Here is a 21,705-nt window from a genome sequence, read left to right as displayed (position 1 = left end):
GCCCTCTGAGTAAATAATTACTTCCTAACATCTAACCTAAATCTCCCCTTTTAGCTTAGAACCATCCCCCCGGACCTATCATAATCAGACTGTGTGAAAATTCAGTCCCCCCTCCTGCTTACAAGATCTCTTCAAGTACTGGAAGGCCACAATGGGGAGCCTTCCCTTCTCCACTCTGAACAAGCCTACCTCAGCCAGCACTTCATAGGAGTGGGGCTCCAGCCCTCTGGTCATCTTCAAGGCCCTCCTCTGGACCTGCTCTGATAGCTCCACATCTTTCTTGTGCTGAGGGCCCCAAGAGCAGAAGATGACTATAATCTCCCTTACCCTATAGCCACCCCATTTTTGATGCAGCCATACTCTACCGGGGCTCAGGGTTACCAAACTCAGTGCTCCCTTCAGCACTCACAAGCATCACGCTTGCTGCTAGGCCCCAGTGGCAGACACTGTGTCCTTGAGAGAGAAGCAACAAAAACAGTCCTTAGCTAAATAGGAAAAGCACCTCCAGCTTTCAAGGAGCACAAGGCAAGGTTGTTACCCGCCACTTCATTTTATGAAAAAACAGGTTTATCTGGATCAAAACATGTCTGCTGGTGAAAGCACGCTTTAAAATCTCAGGCAAGCCGGAACCCGTTCCATCCCGGTGGCTGCCGACTAAGCAGCACCCCCAGCTCAGAGCGCTGCCAGCAACACACCAGAATACGGAGCCGGCCGGCTTTTCCGAGACCATTAAACAGAGCGACGCGGGGTGCTGCCAGTCGTCGCCCCATCCCCGCCGCGGGTCGGGAACTAGACACGGAGCGCATCCGCAACGAGCAGCAGTCCTCGCCCGGTCCCGGGCGTCCCAGCGGAGCTCCCCTCGCACACCCGACACTCCATCCCAGCGCACAGCCCGGCTGCTGCTGCTGCCTTATTTGTGGCCGGAGGCGGGCCCAGAAGGAGGAGCGCGGTGCGGAGCCGCCCCCACCCGAGCTGCGAGTAGAGCCGTGCAGCTGTCGCTCGACTAAATCGGGGGCGCCTGAGAGCAGTCCCACAAGTGGTTCCTGTCCGCAAGCGAGTCGGACCCGGCGGCTGAAGGGAGAGCGAACTGCCGGCTGCGCAGAGGAGGAGACGGGTTGCGGGGGGCCGCTCGCCAGGTGGTCCCTACAGGTGCGGGGGAGAAGGGAGCGGCGCGCCATGGTGCGCGCGGTGGGCGCCGCGGAAGGCTGCGCTCCTCTCCTCGCTCCCAGCCGCTGGTGTTAGGCTCCGCGGGGCAGCGCCTCGCCCCGGCCCGGCCGCCGCTCTCCTCCTGCAGCTCGGCAGTCAGCGTGCGGGGATCGCTCGAGGCGAAAAGACGCGGCATGGCAGCTGCCTGACCCCGGCCGCCAGAACAGAGCCCAGGACGCGCCGCGGTGGCGGCTCGGCAGGGATGAACGACGGCGGCGAGGGGACCATCAGCTTCGCGGTGCCCGGCCCTCCGGGCGGCGGCGAGGAGGGGCTCGGCCGGCGGGCGCAAGGAGCCGACGGCGGCCGTGGCTTCCAGCCCGAGTTGGCCTCGCCGTGGGGCGAGGACGCGGCCGGCACGGGCATCGCGGCGCGGGCCAAGGGCGCCGGGCGCCGGACGGCCGTCACCTACGTGATCAACGAGGCGAGCCAGGGGCCGCTGCTGGCGGCGGAGAGCGGCGCCCTGCAGAGCCTGCGGGAGGCGTGCGAGGTGGTGGGGGCCACGCTGGAGACGCTGCACTTCGGCAAGCTGGACTTCGGCGAGACGGCTGTGCTGGACCGCTTCTACAACGCAGGTGAGACCGCGCCGCCGCGCCCTTCCTGCTGGCGCTTATCGCCTAGCCGCTTCCCGGGCCGTGCGCGCAGCTCCGGCCGAGCCGAGGCGCGGCCCCGCGCCGCCCTCCGGCGAGAGGCTCAGTCCGGGCGGGCGGCACCGGCCGCTGTCCCCTCGCTGTGCGCCGCGGCGCCGGGCTGGGCAGCGCCTTGCGAGCGGCCGCGGCTCTCACGTCGGGAAGCAAAAGTGTGTCAGATCCTCTTTCTGTCCCCCGCTGACCCCGTTAAGAGAGGAAGCTGTCAGCGAGCGCACTGTGAGCGTGCGGCTGTTGGCGCTGCCGACACTGGTGGCTTGTGCCAGTGGGTCAGAGATGAGCTTCACCGCAGCGGAGTGCCGGGATGCACGTTTTTGCTGAAACGCTATGGGTGAAGCGGGTGGAGCTGCGAGGCCCCGGCAGCTCGGAGAAGCAGATATAGGGTGTGCAGCTCGGCAGCCGTGCTGCTGGCACAGGGGTTGGTTCCGCTGCCTCTCCGTGCTGGCAAGTTTGCGCTTCGGATATTGGCTGCAATAAAACACTTAGGATGGATGATAGATTAGTGTGAGTGCCCTGCACTGTGTCTTGTCGCCCTGCCTGCTTTCGATGGATGATAGATTAGTGTGAGTGCCCTGCACTGTGTCTTGTCGCCCTGCCTGCTTTCATGGCGGTAATGTGGTAACAGCCTCGTCTCAAGGCACTGTGATCTGAGCTGATGTGTTGTGATCCACCTGAGCCCATGTTTAGAAACAAGAACTCAAAACTTCCTCTTGCTTTTAAATTTTTTAATTAGTAGATATATATAGGATAAATGTAAAATTTTAAAAAAAGCTTACTACTTTACTAAAGATTTCATAAGACGAAAATTATATTAATGTCCTTTTACCATTTAAAAAAAGAAATACAAGCAGGAATTTGACTTGACCTGCAATTTTCAGCTTATTTCGTAGTAAATTTCTGTTTGTAAGAAATAACTCTGGCAAATGAGCACTTAAAAAAATCTGGCTGATACTGTAGCTTTGTCATCTCCTGTGGAGGAGAGGAGAGTCAAAAAAAGAGAGAAGTACCTTCATCAGGCCCTGTGAACGCAGGACTGCCCAGCATGGACATGTACATGCGTGCCATTTCTCTGGAACACTGAAAGCTTTGCCTCCTGAGCTGCTGTTCAGGTCCAGGAGGTGGATGGCTTTGAAGCATGAAGTCGCGTCTTGCCTTGCAGCTCTTACACAACTGTGTCTGGAGAGGTGAAGCTCTCAAAGGTCAGAGGAGCTGTGTCACTGTTGGAGATAGGAGGGACACAGAGCTTTAGCATAGATCCCATTCTCCCCACATCCGAATGAGATACAGGACACGTGAAACCTGAGTCTCACCTGGTTCCTGTTCCATCCGTCACTGGAGCTGTACCACAGTGAGGCTCACAGAGCTAAATGATCTGTGATACTGCTGTACCTCCTCTGTTTGTTAATCTCTAGTCCAAGCCATACAATAGGCGGGGTCTTGGTAGCGCACAGAGGCTTTTCTTGTGATGGAGCTTGTATTCAAAGTGGGCCCCTTTTCCTTCTGGCAGTAGGCGTCTGGCGTATAGTGCTACATAGCTGCACACTTATGTCATAGAACTGCCTATTTCAATGGCTTTCGAGCAAATTCTCTGAAGGTGAAAACTTGTTCGCTCAGTGCTGTTTGGTTATGGCAATATAACGATACTATTGCAAAACAGGAAAATTACCTTGCTCTTCTACATTGGTAGCAAAGCTGTAAATGTGTGAAAAATGAGGAGACGTCCAGCTCAGGACGTAGGAGTTTGCATCTGCTCCCAGTGTTCTGTCCTGTCCCAGCTGTGATCCAAAACTGATGCTGTGCTGAAGCTGTGAACCGGAGCTGATGTTTAGAAGGATCTATGAGCTTTCATGCTTGTCGCAACATATATATTTAAAAATTAACTGTTCTCCAGAAACTTAAGGCTACCAAAAAAATTGATAATAAAGTTCCTAGGCTAGGAACAGAACAGTGTTGCAACATAAAAGCTCTGTAAAACACAAATGAGGAACCAGTGTGAGGAACAAAACTAAAATGGTTGTGAGGAGTGTAATTATTTCACTGTTTGATTTTGTTGTTTTCATTGCCTTAACTGGGCTGTGTGGGGGAAAGCATCTGTCGATGTCAGATAGTGTAAAGTCCTTCCGTATTTCCCTTCTTATCCTCTCTTGCTGTGTGCTTTCAGCAGTGAAAGATGTTGTTAATAAGGGTAAAGAATGTCTGCACACTTCACTGTTTTAAGAAACTGTGGTGCATTAAGATAGTTCAGCATAGCTGAATATCAAGTAAGAATTTAGCAGTAAAAATACTTTCAATTTAGGTAATGGTCAGTTGGTTTTATTCAAGGTACCAAGTTTTACCCAACTCAGTGTAAAGGCCAGTGAAGTCATGCGAGAAAGGAATGGTATGATTGCATGGAGATTTGGAAAGTCAGGCTTATTGCTATGTTTACTGAAATGGGGCAACGAATCTCTCGAGTCTTGTGATTTGTACAAACTAACTGTGCTTTGCGGGAGGAGGATGGAGGTCATAGGTGTGGTGTAACATCTCTATCCATTGTCAGGCCTTCTCTTCTTTTATGTCTTGTTTGTACTTTGTGTAATGTAGTCTGAACTCGTGGTGATCTCTGGCAGAGGCTCACTTCATGCCTTTCACTGCTTCAAAGGGAACTTCAGGAAGTATTAAATAAAATGTAATCTGAGATGTAAATATTCATCATCCCCTCTAAATTTGGATTAGCCAGCTAATAATCTTCTTCTGCTGGCTTCAGTCAACTGATGGTGCTTAAATGCTGAGACATAATTAGCAACATGTATGACCAGTGAGTAAGTCTTAGCTATATTATATTATTTGAACCAAATATTAACAGTGAGTCTATTGTAGCATTTTGCCTTACTTGACTGCAAAGAAATTGTGTTTTAAAAAGAGGAAAAACCCAACAACAACAACAAAAAACTACCTCTTGAGAAGCAAACGTTGAATCAACTGTAGTAATTGTTGAAACATTTCATACATTTCCTCTTTTCAGTAATAGTAAGGGAGAAAAGGAAAATTAGTCCAATGTCTGGCAGTGCTGTGTGTCTGGGGTTGGCCAGCTGTCTCAAGGGCTGGTTTCCTCTTTAAAGTGGATACTTCTCCCCCCCACCCCCAGTTGTAAGTTGTATTGAGCTGCTGCAATAGGATTGAAGCTGAATTGCGTGTTTCTCTTAAGTTCAGCTGTATTTCTGAACTATTCAAGAATGTTTATAGAGTCAGTTAGAGGTGCACCAATGTGTAGTAGAGAAACTATCCACTGCACTGTGTTCTGAATGTTTATGTACGCTACTTTTGTTGTTAAAGGATGCTTTTTTCTCCATTGTAATGACATGATCTGCATATCCTGTTGTTTTTTATTATTCATTGCTCGGTTAATTCTGAAAACTGAGCCGTAAATGAGTATGAACTTACTTAAAGTTTCTTTGAGTTTACATAAGCAATTCATTTTTTTTTCTACCATGTCTTTTTAGGCAAATGAAATTAGGATGATTTTATTTATTTATTTTTATTGGAAATTTGTCTTACTTTGTATTTAGTTTGTAACTTTTTCTTTTTAAGAAACTCGCATTGACTACTTCTGTGCATGCTTAGAGAGATCATTTGTTCAGTGTTTTCAGGCATGCACTTCTCTTCCATGTCTATTCTGTAAGTTTAGGCTACAGAGTATAGATGTAAAATTAATTTTTGGGGGTGATTTGTCAGAATTACAGTGTCTAGCATTCTGAATTCTGTGTACAGTCTCTGGACTGAGGAGAATCTGGATTTTCTACTTGTTTTAAGATGGTTTTCAAGCTAAGCAACTTGACTTGTCTCAAAATTATCTCCCTGTGTCTATGATGTTGTGTTATACAAGGGCATTTCTTTTTCCTCAGCTTCTTACGCTCAGGTTTCATGGATCAGTGGTCCTTGTTACATGATTTGTACTGACTCTGCTGTGTAGGGATATTGAGATAATTCACCATAATAGCAATGATTAACTAAAAGAGTTCATCAAATAACAGCAAATGGATTTAGCTGATCGTTGTGTTTCTGGAACTTGGTGTTGGTGCTTTCAGAATTCATGCAGGCTTGGACTAGAGATTCTCAGTGTCAGCTCACCAGGCTTAAAAACATACTGTGCAGTATGCCTGGGGGAAGTCTTAGCAAACAGAATGAGAAAACTTTCAGAGAGCCAGTACAGTCACTGGTGTAAAGGTGAACTTTTAAGTCAACTGCATGAAACAAGAACACTTGTTTTGCAGAGAATTCCTCTTTGAAGAGGAGTGTTTGCATCAATGTGTAACAATCACAAAACACTCAGGAAACTTGAACCAGGTGAACCTTTACACAAGGATGTTCTACACCTAGACTCTTTTTTCATACTTTACAGAGCTTGTGTGGATAGTAAATGTTTATAAATATACAGGCACATAAAAATGAAGTAAGGCAGTAGAAGGACTATTTTTCCTTTAGGTACTCTAGATTCCATTATGTTGTTTTTAAAGTGATTTATGGCTTTACATAAGTTTCCTGGGTGTTTTGTGATTGTTACACACTGATGCAAACACTCCTCTTCAAAGAGGAATTCTTTGCAAAACAAGTGTTCTTGTTTCATGCAGTTGACTTAAATATTTTCTCCAATTAAAAATAAGAGCCAACTTGCTACCATGTGAGCTCTGTAAAGGAGCTGGAAAAGTAGGGCCACTGAGAGACAGAGATTAACTGCAAGTTGTGTTCTATTCCATGTTGTCTCTCAGAACAATCAGCTTCTTCCGCATCTTACTTGCTGTACTTCCTGACTATTATTTTTCTGTTTCACTTCTCTGAATTTCATCAGACACTTCAAATGCCATGTGATCATTCTCTGATTATTCAGCACTTGCATCCATCACGTAATTTGCTGTTTGGACACTCCCCTCAGTGCTGCTGAATAACCACAACTCTATCTGCAGCATCGCGTCTGGGAAGTCCCTGCTCGGAATGACGGTTCTCATTACGAAAGCTGATGAAATTATCTTTGTGCATTATTCTTCAGAATTGAGGGTGACTACTAAGAAAACATAAACATCTGGTACTGTTGTCAGCAGAATTCATGTTGAAAGAACTTTGCATTTCAGCAGCACTGTGTTGCAAGTGATGAGTTGGAGCAAGAAATGCAGATTAGTAATGCTGAGGGTGTGCAGAATCAGGTTGATGATTATAGGCATGCTTTCAGGATAGATATATCAAGCTTGTGATGTATTACAAGTACAGGATCTCTGTGTCAGAATGCATAGTCTATGTTGGCACAGTTACATGGGGTTCAGAGAAGAGTGGATCATAAAGCTTCTTTTGACTCTGGATATTGAGCTCCAGATTCTGTTAGGAGGAAGCACTGGAAAGTTAAATCAGATGTGTTGGCATATCTTCAGCATAAAACAGTATTTCATTCTGAAGCTCTGGAATGTGGTCTGTGTTAAAAAGAAGACAGATAAAAGTATATTTTGTCTATTCATAGTTAGCACTACTGAAGAATTTCTGGATCAGTGGAAAAAATACAGGATTTGAAGCAATGTATTCACAACACTTGCTGAACCAGCTGCAAATTTCATAACTAGGCTCCAGTATTGGTATTGTAAATATGAGCTCCATCTGGCTACCTGTCAATAGGTGATTGGAAGGCTGGTAGCCCATCATCTTCTGTTTGAAGTAGACGGAGCATGCTAGGTGGAGGGTGTGTGGCTGTGTGTGACCCTTGAGACCTGTATTCTCTTTCAAGTTCTGTGACTGGCTTGCCATAGCAGTTTGTAGCTCTGCTGTGCAGCAGGAGCTTCCTCAGGTCTTTCCGCAGGCTGAGAGGCTTGCAGGTGCATCTGACATGGGGTCCTGGGCACAGAAACCCTGATATGGCTGGGAATTTCCAAGGACATCTGTAATGTAAATAATATTAAGAGTGTGCTCTTGCATTTAGTTCATGTTCAGGCTTTTGCTGGGTTATTACAAGTTAATGGCTGTTGAAATGCTACCTTCTGTTAAGTGCATCAGGCTAATAGCACTAGTTTTCAAATACTGTGGTGCTGTATATTAAAGTGTCAGGAGAAGTGCACACTGTGAAATTGTTAGCGTCTCTTAAAAGCTTGTGGTGAGACATCATAAGAGAGGACATAATGAAAGTATATTTCCCAGTGGGGAAAAAAAGGCTGAATGAAGCTAGGTAAATGCTTTTTGAGAGAAAGAGAAGGAAGCCTTTGGCTGATTTCTTTCTTTATTTTTTTTAATTCCCTTCTCCTACAGTGTGTAATTCTGTAGCTCTGAACAGGATGTGCCATGCAGAAATGACTTCTGAATCTGCAACAGCCATGCTAAGAATTTGACTTCTCTTTTTCATCAGTTTCTACAGCAAGGAATTATAGAATTGTAGAATTCTAGATTCTACAGTCCAGATTTATGTTTGAAGGGACCTTTAAAGGTTATCTAGTATCATGTCCTGCTCACACAGCCCACCCTCAGGACCCTGCCAAGAGTAGGGACACCTTACACTACACCCCATCCAAAGTGGCTTTGAACACCCTTAAAGCTGAGGCATACGCAAACTCTTTGGGCAGCCTCAACCTGTTCCAGTGCCTAACCACCCTTGTGGTAAACTCCATCTAAATCTAGCCTTTGTCAGTTTGAAACTACAACCTCTTTTCCTATCACTAGAGGTCTCAGAGAAAAGGTGTAATCACTCCCTTGGCCTCCATATGTTTCAACGTGGCTTCTAGCTGTGGAGATTCCTCAGATGGTTCCTAACCCAGTTTTTTCCTATGATGGGAGAGACTTAACCTTGGCCTATCTTTAGTTTTAGGGACCTGAGAGATTTGGGAAGATTGATCACCAAGGAAAACTGGGGCAGTAGAATTGAGTACTTTAACTGTTTCTATGTCACTGATCTCCCAACTTGTGTTATGTGTTCATCTTTGGTTTTTCTTTTTCTGATCAAAGGATCTGTAGAAGCTCTTGTTATTATTATTATTATTATTATTATGTTTTTTACATCCCTTCCCAAGTTCACTTCTAGCTGTGCCTTGGTTGTCATAATCCCATCCCTACGTGTCTGGGCAGTGTTCCTATATTGTTTGCAGGATGTGTGTCCCTGCTTCCACTGCCTATATGTTTCCTTCTTGTTCTTCAGTTCAGCCAGGACACAGCCATATTCCACAAGCATATTACTCTCCTGCTTTTCTTGCCTTATTTCTTGCACTTGGGGATAAAGAGCTCTTGAGCTTGATAAGGAACGTCCTTGAAGCCAATGCCTTTTGGTTACCACATCCTTGAAGGCAGTTTCCCACAGGATTGCATTCATCAGTTTCTTAAACAGGTGGAAGTTTGCTTTCCTAAATCTATAGTTCTTAACTTTGCTCTTTGACTGGCTCATATCCCTTGAGATTGTGAATTCTTTCAGAGCATGATTGTGCCAGTTGAATTTACCACCTACTCTGACCTCCCTAATGACATCAGTGAGCAGCAGGTCCAGTAAAGCTCCTCCTCTGGTTGGAGCCTCTGAAAAGCATGCTGTGAAAAATCTTACATGTAACAAGTTAAAGTGGAGGGTAAAAGCCTAAAGGATTGAGTAAAAATAGATAAGGCCCTAGTATATAATTTAATGCCATTATCCTCAGTATTTTTTTCTTGTCTGTTGTGCTTTTAAAGAAAATTAAGCAGGTGTGTTTCAGTTTTATGGCAGTTCATTTTCTTTTGTCTCTCAGTAGAGATGAGCTGAGTAGTTAAATTGTTCTGTAGTTTTTTAAAACTTATTCCTTTTGTTTCTGGTCCTTTAGAACAGTCTCTATTTAGAGCTTCTATATTTTCATGCGTAGGTGTCCTGCATGTTGTATTTGTATGATAAAAGCAATCAAACCACAAAAAAGCCTCAAAGGATCAGCTATGATATGGATTTTGCACATGTGCAGTTAGTAAAAAAAAATTTGTTGCTGGGATTCTTGTCTCCCTGCTTTATGTTGTCCCACAACATCTGCTGCTTATTTTGTATGGCTTTTCTGAGAACGATGCAAATATACTCAGAAATAATGTTTACTAGAAAGAGAGAGGCATAAGCAGTCAGTGAAGTCATCTTGTGCAGCAGAATGTGCATGACAGCTGACACTGTAATCTGTTCTGATGACTGGGAATCTTCCAATAATCACTGACAGGTAAATATCTGTGAGAAGCTTGAAATTGTTTGTATTCCAGGAGAAAATGAACCTCAGGCTAAGTTTGACATACAAGAACAGACTGCTTCTTTTTAGTATATATTCCCTTTTTTTCCTCCAGGAACTGAATTTAATCCTTGATTGGGATGGATATAACCTTCCTTTCAATTATCAAGAGCTGCTGATCAACTAGTAACGGAGGCATGCCAGAGCTGGATTCTGTTCTAAATCATGTCTTCCTTAATGAATAACCTTTAGGATACATTTAGATGCAGCATGGGGCTTAGAGATTTCCCACAGACTGGCTCATTTGAAATCACTGGGAATCGGCACTCTTTCAAATCCCACGAGAAACGTATGCTTTGATTTAAGAACTAGATGCTCGTGTAAAAATTTGGCTCTCCATTTCTTTCTTATAGTGATAAAGCAAATGAATCACTCTGGGGCTTCCTTGCTGATGGCATTGGTGGATGTCTCTTGTACAGCGTGCTTTGGGTGAGTAGGCAGATACTGCTGTTAGTGCTGAAGAGAGCTATTCAGCGATGCCTTCACAAAAGGCTTATATGCAGCTCTTGCATAGAGCTTTGTATTGATCTTTTCCCCCTTTTTGTAGTGCCTGCCTGATGCAGGTATAACGTTGCTTTCAGGGCAACCTTTCTGGTTCACTAGGGCCTGCAGACTGAAACCTGTAGTCTGTGAAGTTTAAAGGTACAGGAATTCAGTGTCTTCCTTCACCTCCCCATGTCCCTAATGCTCTTCTGACAGAATTGCATTCTGTGAGTTGCAGGAGTGCTCAAGTCAGTTGTCTGACACTAGCACAGAAAGCCCTGCGATATGGACTAGGAAGACTTGATGATGAACCAGAAGCAAAGGAACAGCTGTAAGAATTCATTTGTGATTCTGAACCATGACTCCCATGCTTGGGATAAATGTATCCAGTTATGCTGATGCAGGAGCCAAGTGCTTTGTTTAACTCTACCATAGAAGAACACCCGTAGGTGAAAAGTTCCTATCTCCACTTTTCCACCTTCAGTACAATTTGTACAGCTACACACACTTTTAAAAGCATGATGGTGCTGTTCTTTCCCTTTAGAAGAACATCTCTGAGGGGAAATATGTTTGTGCTGGATGTGTGGCTTATTTTTGTGTTTTATTGGTTTATTGCTGCCTTTCAATGCAGTTTCTAAGATAAGGTTTCTCAGCCTTCCGGCATTAACTTTACAGATGATTCATATGAAAATGGACTGACTTTGATCTGGATGTGTGTGTTCTTACCAGTGGTTCTGCTTGCACAAGCTCACAGTAGTGTGGCACGCTGACAACAGCCAGGATTTCAGTTGTGCGTTCCATTCTATCTTCTCTTGTTCCTTACAGCTTGTGCTGTCAGTGAAAGTGACGTGTGGCATCTGCAGGGAAGGGCAGAAGCTATTTGCTTCTTGAATGTAAACCTTGTCTTCCAGTTCACAGTTGGGAATAGGAAGTTTTTTGCTAGGTGGCTGGTATGAAGAACTGGGAATCCTTCCAAGTCTCCTCTGGAGTGGAATTTGTTCAGTTGAAATACCATCAGAATTCCTGGGTCAAATGCAATTAAAAAAAATAAAAAATAAAAATTAGTGATACTGTACTGATTGCTTTAAGTGGAAAATAAGTGTTTGTTACCTGTGTAAATAGACTGAAATCTTATTTATTTGTTATTTCTTTTGTTTTCTGCAGAGCTGAAGTCCATTGGTAATCCATAGGTAGTAAATATACCTGAAGTCCTTCACCATGTAGTCTCTTACAACTATTTTCTGTGACCTTCTGTGACTGATGTGTAGTAACTGCTTGCTTTAGTTTATGGTGATTATGCTAATTTAAGATAAAGTTTATTGATAAATAATATACTAATATTGAATAAACTTGTTTCAAGACTGCATTATTTTACTGTAGTGAAAAGCCCATGCCATTCTGTGTTCCACAACTGCTGAGTGTACACTCTTTAAAGAAAGGAACAGATCTTTGTAAACATTTATTTATCAATTCATTTATTTTGAGACTGTGTAACGGGAAAAGCCTGGTGATTTCATTGTATTTCTGCTGGAGTTTATTTTATTCCTTTCATGTCTCTCAGGGTTGTCACTTAAATTGAGAATTTTCCAGATTTGTTGACCAAGAGTAATAACTCTGGGTGTAGAGTGCTGCATGTATGTAATGTGTGAAAGATCACAACGCAAACCAGAAAAGTGATGCTTTCAAAATATCCTGTAAAATCATAGCGTTGCAGTGGCCCTGAGTTGTACCATGGGAGGTTCAAGTTGGATGTCCAGAAAAATTTCTCCTTGGAGTGGTGAGGTATTGGAGTGGTCTCTCCAAAGAGATGGTGGAGTCACTGTCCCTGGTTGCGTTCAAGAAACATGTAGATGTGGTTCTGACATTGTTTAGTGGGCATGGTGGTGATGGGTTTGTGGTTGGACTAGATGATCTTAGAGGTCTTTTCCAACCTCAATGATTCTGTGGTTCTGTGTCTGTGCTGTACAAAGTAGGATGATGATTATTTAAGTTGAGGGACTTCAGTCCTTGTAGAGGGCCATACGTTTCTCGAGCTGCAGTTCTGCTGAGAGGAAGAAAAAGAAAAAAAAATGGTTTTAAGGAATCGCTCTTCTCTTGAGAGCACGCTGATGCAGCCAGGGCTGTCATCTTTGAGGAAGTGCTAGGATCTTGCAGCAACACCTATTTCTGATCTGTTTATGTGGGATTGTATTACTTCTTATCCCTAGATCGGAGTGAGCACAGGACTGTTCCTATTCCACTCCATATCACAGAGCCAAGGCAACACCTGTTACAGCCACACAAGACCATTTCCTGTGAAGTCTGAACTTTGTATGGCATTGCTGAATCCAGCTGTAAACTCTGTAAATGAAGAGAGACAGGGAGACCCTGTAAATTCATGAACCTTTCCACTTCTGAAGCCACTGACATGATTGGAGATGGTGATGAGTGGTGTACAACAGGTTCTAGGCAACCTTTTTCCCTCTTATGGGCCTGATATGAGTGGCACTGCCCAGGGTCAAGACTGCATGATGGAGCCGTGTCCTGCTGGGCTAGTAGCTTACTGCTGGACTAGGCTGGGGGTTTATGGCAGAATTCTCTGTTTGCTTGTAAGCTGTCAGTGTCTCAGTGGATGTAGCTGCCACTGAGGCTTGTAGTGAATCTTTACTCTGCTGCACTTTTTTTTTCTTTTCTTTGTGGCTTAATAGCAGAAGTTCCTGGAGTTCTTTAATTGTGAGGCAGTTTTAACTTGGTTTAAATATCTCAAAACATGTGAGTGTATTTCACAATTTTGATGATATTCTGTACATATTCTTTATTATATTGTACATATTCTGAAAATGTTCCACAAAAAGAAGAAAGGAAATAAGAATTTTTGCCAGTAATTCTGTTAGCAGAACCCATGATCTTCCTTTTCCAACTCATGCAAAAGGGCCAAAATGCAAAAAAAGCAATAGGAAAATGAACTAAAATAAAACGAGAGCTTCTGTAGCACACCCTGCTAGATGGGCGTGTAACTGGAAAACTTCCAGTCCCTTTTGTTGCTTAACTGCTTGCATTTTGGCCTGTTTTCTGCAGCGTCCCAGAAGTGCCTCTGTTTTGAATGATCAGTGTTGACAACCTGATATTTTGTCTCTCTGTTCAAGCACTTTAAGAAAGGCTCTAATGGAAAAAATTCCTGGTAGGCAGACATCCCAAGTCTGCTTGGTGGATTTCGGTTTATGCTATGACTACTTACAAACCAGCAAGTGCCTGTCTTAAGGATTTAATTCAGTTCAGAGGAAATTATTTATTCTGCATTGAAACTATTGCTTTAGAGCTACTGCTGTGGTAACTTCTAGCAATACTTCTGCAGCAGAACTATATCAGACTGCCAGCACTAAATTGCATGGTTAACATGGCATATTTTCAAGTAATCTTTAATGGTGGTAAGGAAATAAGTACAAATAAGGCAGCAATCACTGTGGTATACATATCAATGTTGGAAAAGGTGATTATCCTCCTAAGAGGATTTTGATGCCTCTGTCTGGTTACTGCAGTAAGTACAGGAAGTCTATTGTAAAATTCAATTTTGTATGGACTTTAATCTTAGGCTGTTAGAAAAGGGAAAATTCTCTATCCTTTAAAGGTGCAATCCCATGGCTGCTAAGTGAATAAAAAACTGTATCAGCATACCTCTGTCTTGCATTGCTTTTGGCACTCATGGAATTTCATGGTGAGGTGCGTCAGGGAGCTGACCTCACTGACAGCTAGCTCTTATTTCTTTTCAGTTAACTTTCAGTCACATCAGCTCTCCGAGCTGACTCACTGCATTACAGCATGAGTTCCAGGGAACAGGCCAAAAGCAGGACTGCAGCAACCTGAGTTGAGATTGCCTGAAGGTGTGGTTTCTTGTTATTCTTCATCTTGTCTCATCGTGGGTTGCCTCATATCCTTTCCTCTTCCAGTAAGGGTGGCTAAGGTGTGTATTTCATGTTGGCTATGCTAGCTGTTTGTGCTCTCAGCCTGATGTTTTTCAGAAACTTTCAGTTTTCTGGGTTTTGGTCCAGGTTGGAAGAAAAACTTGCAGATGTCCTGCCAGCTAAGAGTTCAGAGATTCAGGCACTCAAACTGAAATCTGTGGCTCTGTCTTTGTTAGCAAATCAGACTACCTGTGGACACAAGAATTCAGTTGCCTCTGTTGTTAGAAATCTTCCTGTGTGCTTTTGGCTTGGGGCAACTGCTGTACTCTCAGTAGTGATCATGATAGCTAGTCTGAAGGCAGCAACCTGAGGTTAAGAGGAAGATGTAGAATGTTCCACACCAGTGAGTCCTCATGCAGGAGTGAAGTCCAAGGCATGTTTGATCAGCATTCTTTCACTGGCCTTCTAGTTTAGGTGCAACACTTGTGTTGCTTTGAGGAGATCTGAAGCTTGTATTGACAGCTGGGGACTTGCAGAGTTGCTGCTCCATATGCATTCCATAGAGGTGGGTTAAAGCTCTTATGTCTCTGAATATATAATTCCAGCAGACAACCTGGCTTAAAAATTCACTCTTCTTGTTGTAGCACTTCACTTATATGAAGGACAGTGAGCAGCCATTGGGAATCTTAGGCCTCAATAGCCATCAGGCACATAATCTGCTAATATATGCTGTCTGTAGGAAAGGAATATTTCCAAAATCTTCTGTTAGAATTAGATTGCAAGTAAATCCTATGTCATTTCCAGCAGGGATCATAAATCACTTAATACCTGCACGTAACATGAAGTCTTGACCAAATATGATGTAAGAAAAAAAACTATTTTCCATTTTACTATATTTGGGCTTTCAATAAAAATGTAAGGCAGAACTGAGAGAGCACCTCTCTGCCTTTCTTGACAGAAGATAAAATATTTTTCAGATTAGTAGTACAGAGCAGCAATATTACGTTGGAATTAGTTATGTTGGCAAGCCTTTGGTGCAGAAAATGAAGAAACTGAGAAATGAGAACTGTGGAGTTAGGGTTAACAAAGATGTTTTGGGAGCTTAATTTGGACTGATTTGCTCAATGCTGGTAAAACTGGTCTGTAAATTTTGTAGTTTAACATGTTGGCTTTGCATCCAGGTATCTCCGGACAAATCTGAGTATTCCTAGAAGGGAATTGGGAATACTCAGGGAATTCCTAGAAGCTGGTTACTGTGATCAAAATGAGTGAGTGAGTTGTGGCTGTCACTTATTTATTTATTAATTCCCCCAATGTTTCTGATGTTTCTTAATCCTGAGTGCCTGACTGATTCTTTCTCATCTTTTAGAAGCTTAAGAGAAGCTTAAGACACAGAGGAATTCACATTAGCACTTACAAATGCAGAATAAGATGTGTTATTTTGTCAGCTGTGCCAGGTATCTAGTTTGTGTAAAACTGAATTTATATTTCATTGGCAATTATTCAGACTTTCATATGTGTAGCTTTCCTATTCATGTTAGTGACTGTTCCAGGAAAAACATAAATCTGTTTTTTTGCATAAATGACTGTTATCTTACCAGTTCATCAGTTGAGCCTGAATGGAGTTCAAAGCCTAGGTTGAATCTTGTAGTTAGATCTTTCATTCTGAGTTATTGCAGTTTATTCGTAACAAGCCGTTTAGAATATTAATTGAATCCAGAAATTATTTAGGATGAGAACGTTTGTATTATAACTTTATATAGAATAAAGGATTCGATTAAGGACTACTGATTTGGCATTTGGAACTGATGGATTCATGAGCTTCATCTGGTAATATCTCCTAGGTTCAGGAGCGAGCTTGCTAGCCTGGGATTTACAGTGTGTTATGATTATGGTAACCTGGCTGTTAGATTGGTTTGTAGTCAAAATGACAGCATGGTATTATAGAGTAGATCTAGTCCAGATTGGCTTGTTTTAATGTGTTGAGTATGTTTGTTTTCTCAAATAAAATGATTGCATTCCTGTTTTTTCTATTCTTTCGGTATTTGTTTTTACTCAAAAAGGTAGTGTTGTGTCAGACCTTTTAAAAGGCAAAAGCATGTTCGAGATTATGGTGATAATTTTGTTTCAGAAACTGTTCTGGAACGATGCCTTTTTTTTTTCTCTAAACATTGAAGTCAGCAGTACGGTAGGTTGGTGAATGTCTGTGTATAAATACTCCAGAATTAAGTTCAGCACTTACAGCGTTCTGAGCATTTTATTTCAACGTTTCTTCCATCAGCTGCAGTGCTGGTTGTTTGTATTTGTGGGTAACGTGTCTGCTTGTGGATTTCATCTGCAGATGATAATGCACTTCAGGGGGGACAAACAGCAAGCTTGCCAACTTAGAGAGAGTGAAACCAGAGGAATAGAGAGTAACATGACAGAGAGAGACTTTCCTGACATGCCTCCCCAGAGCACTGGTCACAGCCCAGGCTGCCAGAGTTCAAGACGCATTTGGACAGCACTCTCAGACTGAGAATTTGAATTTTGGGTGGTGTTTTGTGGAGCCAGGTGTTGGACTTGATGACCCTTGTGGGGCCCCTTCCAAGTCAGGATATTCTGTGGCTGCCTGAGGTTTGGCAATAGACTGCAGATAGAGATGAGGGTAGCATTCAGATTTCCTGAGTGAGCTGTCCACTAGGTCACATCTGCTTCAAGTGTGATGGTTGATTTAGATATGATTAATTACTGTTCAGTTAAGGATAAATGAGCATCTGTAACTTTTAACATCAAATCAGAAGGGAAGAAGTTTTAAAAATGGAGTGGTTCAATATTAGATTCTTCTGCAATAATTCAAAATCAGTATTGTGGCAAAATGAAAGCAACTTTTGGTAAAGGTTGCTTTCCTTTAGAGGAAATGTTTGAATATTTGTGTGCTCATATAGAGAGTAACAAAGCAGCGGAAAGTCAAGGCTGTCCTTTTTGCTCTGCAACTGAGTTGAATGAGAATGAAATCATGGCTGTTGGAGGCTACTTGGAGTTACCATTGGCAAAGCCAAAGGCAGACTTGCTTATCAGACCTGTTTAATCTAGTTTTGCAGCAATTAGCAGCCATCGTGTCAAATGTTAAGAATTCAGCTCAGATGAGTCATATCGGTTTTCTGCTGTGGGATGCAGTGGTGCAGTTACTTGTGAGGGTGGGCGGTTAGTGCTGTCTTATTGGCATGTTGGTGGAGAGTGCAGTAGTAGTTTCAGGTAGGTAGTATTTTCTAGTGAGACATTTTTTAGTGTTAGTTTGCAGGTTAATAGTTGCTCCTTGGGAAATTTGAGCATGGAAAAAAAGCCAGAAACTGAAATAACTTGTTGTATACACACATTTTTTGCCCCTCGCTCCCATTTCTTTTGGTAGTGCAACTAGCATTTATGCTGGTTATTATGCTTTGTCCTCCTCAGTAAGAAGGAGGCTTAAATTTATTCATCTACTCCTTCTTTACTGACTCCTCTCACTATACCACTCTTACCTCTAACAGATGTGAAACATGAAGGGTAACTATGTGAGCAGTCATATTTGACTAAAGCGGAGTCATATCTCGAATTCTGAGTCTAATTTCAAACTTGATCTACCTAAAAGAGTGATGAGATTCAGCAAATTCAGCCTGGATGGATCTCTGTGGTGGGAGTCAGATGTGCTAGTTCTGATAAAGCTGCTGTGCTTCTAGTTCCGAAAATCCAGCTTAGTTAAGAGGCTGGATCAAAATCAAAAACTTTTGGGAAAAGCTAATCTAAGTCAAATTTCAAGTTTTTCCTGAGTGTTACATTTTATTTTAGTTAAAATACAAAAATTAAAAATAAAAATTATAATTATTGATCTGGAACCCGTGAGAGACTTTGTAGCTAGCAGCAACGATTGCACTGTAAGCTGACTCTTACGTCTGTAATTGTATCCCTGGCTGGAACTTCCTTTCGTTCTGCTGGCGGTAAGTCCCTCCTCCTTGATCGCTTACTAATGAGGCTGTTTACATTTTTAAAAGGATTTGAGGCCTCCGTATCTCAGGGCGAGGATTGCGTAAGTCCACGCGGTGGAGAGCTGTGCAAAACGGGACAGACTCAGACAAGTTCTGTGAATTGTGATGGCAGTAAGTGGTAGCACCATATGCTGAATTAGTGATGTGTGTTAGTTTCTGATGGAGGTTTGGTTGTTTAAATTCTGCATGCTTCAAAGTAGAGTCGTCATTAGACTTGAGATGTTGTTTTCTGCGTGAAGTAGATCTTTCTGTGCAGTGTTTTTGCTGGAACTTGAGGGATATTCCAAATTAAGTTGGACCAGGTTTGTGGTGTTTGCTGTGCCATTTCTCCACTGTGGTCTGAAGTAACTGTTCTCTCTGTGGTTAAGTGCTGGAGGCGTTAGAAGGGACTCTGATTTTTCTTTCTTACTTTGCAAGAAGAGCTGCACGCAGAACTTGTGCTTGCAACTTACAGATCGGTGGGGTCTGACCAAACCCTGATGGTCATGTTTGACTTGTGAAGACTTTGTGCTGCTGCTGGTGGAAAAAGCAACCTAGCTGTAGTTTTCTTAATAACAGGAGGAAGAAAGTGGCAGTGGTGGACTCTCTCTTTCTCTCTCCCCCCTCAGCCCTTTTTCCTTTCCAAAAGAAAGAGCTAGAAATTACTAAGGTATAAAAGAGAGGAACAGAATCAGTGATATGTATTCTAGTTTTTCAAGGATTTCTTTGAAATTGGTCATAAGCTTTGTAATATAAATAGTATTTTGAATTTTAAAGTATTTTGAATTTTTGAATGTCATTTGGTAAAACAAATAAGGGGAGAGTAGGCTACATACTTAGGCTGCATACATTTATTACAATGTCTTTGCTAGAGATGGTGAATTTATTTTTGTGGCTGTAGGGAAAGAACACTTTGCTACCTGGAAAACTGTGAGCAATAAGGCACTTGAGCATATTGGTTTGCTGTGAGCAATATTGGCTAGTGCGGTCACTAGACAGATTGTAAAAACAAATGAATGGACAAAGACTCAAAGGGAATAAATGCTGGACATGCTCATTTTCTAGTCTGTTATGATGCATAACAGAGGTTACAAGTATTGTGATTAAATTTCTGAGAACTTTATGGGAGAAATAAAATAGAAAAGACGGTGTTAGGAATTAGAAAGAAAGAAATAGAAGAACTAGAAAAGTCACTTGCTGTATGAGTCTATGGTGTCGTATCTTCATTTTCACCTGCATTTTTGCTTATCTTGTTTCAAAAATGAATTTGTAATTTGGCCAAGGAGACAGACAAGATGAATGAGGAGGATTGTCAGAAGCATTCATGGTGGTTGTTTTTTTCTATACAGATGCAAACAATAGATATGTCCTCTTCAGAAAGAAAACAAAGGGAAATATGACGTAATGCAAGATTAGGAATGAGAAGGAAAGAACTAATGACGAACAGTTACTCATTTTTAATTTCTGTCCTTCTACCTCACCTGCAAGCAAGATTAGAAGAAGCTAAAGGAAGTACTTTTCCATGTAAAGACTAAGTCAAGTTGTTTATCTCATTGGTGTAAGGTGTTGTGGATGTGAAAAGTATTGGTTTCAGAAAAAGACAAAAATAACTGGGGCATAAGTTTGGTGAGACCTGTTATGAATGATAGACTCCATGTCTGAATGACTCAAACTCTTTAGACTGTTGAATTTCTGAGGGCTTTAAAGAGGTACCAGGTGGCTCTGCAGTTGCTCTGTTTCTTTTTTTTGTTCTCTAATTATTGTTGTTGATAGTGGTAGAGATGAGATGCTGGACTAGATGCGCTTCCTAATCTGGCATAATATGATTATCCTTAAGGCTAAAATGGCACTCTTCATTCGGAGATGATGTTAACTAGTAAATTTTCTAACTAATTTGCTACAGAAATGAGGTTGTAAATGTTATGCAGAGGTAGATGCAAATGTGAAGACCGATGTCAAGTGACTGCCATTAAAGACAGGTGGGAGTAGATCATCAGTTAATTTAACCTTATTCACAGAAGCACACCAGTTTATCCTATCCAAGGAAATGGCATCATTCTGGCATCTGAAATAGAAGGAAGGCTGTCCATAGACGTATACTGACTCTTGTATGCTTTCTGTGTACACTACTGCATTATAGTGGCTGATCTCTTCAGTTCCGTAACTGTGGAGCTCCAAGAGCTTTAGGGCCCCAAGAAACCTGATCTAGTGGTGGCAGCCCTGCCCATGACAGATGATCACTAAGATCCTTTCCAACATGAGCCATGCCATGATTCTGTCAGTACCTGTGGAACAGCAAACCTTGTTTCATTTGTGGATGACTTTCAAAGTGAAGAAAGTTAATTTGATGTTTAATCTCTTTTTTTTCTTTTTTCTTTTTTTTTTTTTTTCTTTTTTTTCTGATGCATGAGGAGAGTTTTTTGCAACTTGGAATTGGGATCTGTAGAGGAGAAGCAAGAGGAGGAGGATTGACTGTTGGGTATAACCAGGAAGACTTCCCTGAATGTGCTGAGATAGGTACTTGAGCCTTCTTGTGCCCAGGCTCTGCAAGGGTGAGGAAGTCCCCAGGGAACTTTGACACAAATTTTTAACAGCTGTGTTTCTGCCAATTACATCTTTCTGCTAAAAGTATTGCCTGTAGGTATGTTGAAGGTGGATAAAAGCAGTACAAGGAAACACAGTTGATACAGTTGTTGTGTGTAAAGTATATATACTTATCACGTCTCTTTGGTGTTAAATCTCTGGATATTTTGCTGAGATAATTTTCAGCCAGTAGGAATTGAAATGTTTGTTTTTAAAAGTTCTTATCAGTAAGCTGCTACCTCTGCCCTTCAGTAACTATCTTACTGTTGATTCAAGCAGAAAGAAACTGACTTACAAAGAGTACTTCTGAAGGCAAAATCCATCATTACACCTCCTACAGCATAACTGTCTTATAACTTGGGTTTATGAGGAATGTTTTGTACATGGTGCTTCTAGGAACTAGGGTGAGGGGGGAAAAGGCATGATGCAATCCCTCATTTATGCAAAAACAGACTGAAAGTATGTCAGAGACGTCCAGAACATGCAGGACTAAAAGCACTTCATGGAGCATTTTGTTTTACTTTTGTGCAATTTGCTTTCAGTGCTGAAATGAATCTCTGTGGTTGAGAATGGCCTGAGCAAATTTTCCTCTTTTATTTTGAAAAAAAAAAAACTTGGAGGAAGGGAACTTTCTACCTGTTTTCATTTATCAGCTGCAGCTAAGAGTATTTTCCTAATAGGTGTTTTTTGACTA

At 42.4% G+C, this 21,705-nt stretch overlaps 1 protein-coding gene across 1 annotated transcript in view; it reads left to right on the top strand.

Annotated features, from left to right (window-relative positions):
- The first annotated feature begins 1,398 nt into the window (after positions 1 to 1,398).
- The window catches only part of MAP3K5 (mitogen-activated protein kinase kinase kinase 5), a 126,279-nt gene continuing 105,972 nt past the window's right edge, over positions 1,399 to 21,705 (top strand). Inside the window, exon 1 of the mRNA XM_048938329.1 lies at positions 1,399 to 1,778. Within this exon, the coding sequence (XP_048794286.1) occupies positions 1,409 to 1,778 (370 nt within the window). The 5' untranslated portion in view covers positions 1,399 to 1,408. The remainder of the gene's footprint in view (positions 1,779 to 21,705) is intronic.

This window comes from Lagopus muta, chromosome 2 (assembly GCF_023343835.1).
Source record: "Lagopus muta isolate bLagMut1 chromosome 2, bLagMut1 primary, whole genome shotgun sequence".
NCBI classification, from domain to species: Eukaryota; Metazoa; Chordata; class Aves; order Galliformes; family Phasianidae; genus Lagopus; species Lagopus muta.
Note: the sequence above shows the minus strand (reverse complement) of the source record. Positions and strands in the feature narration are given on the sequence as shown.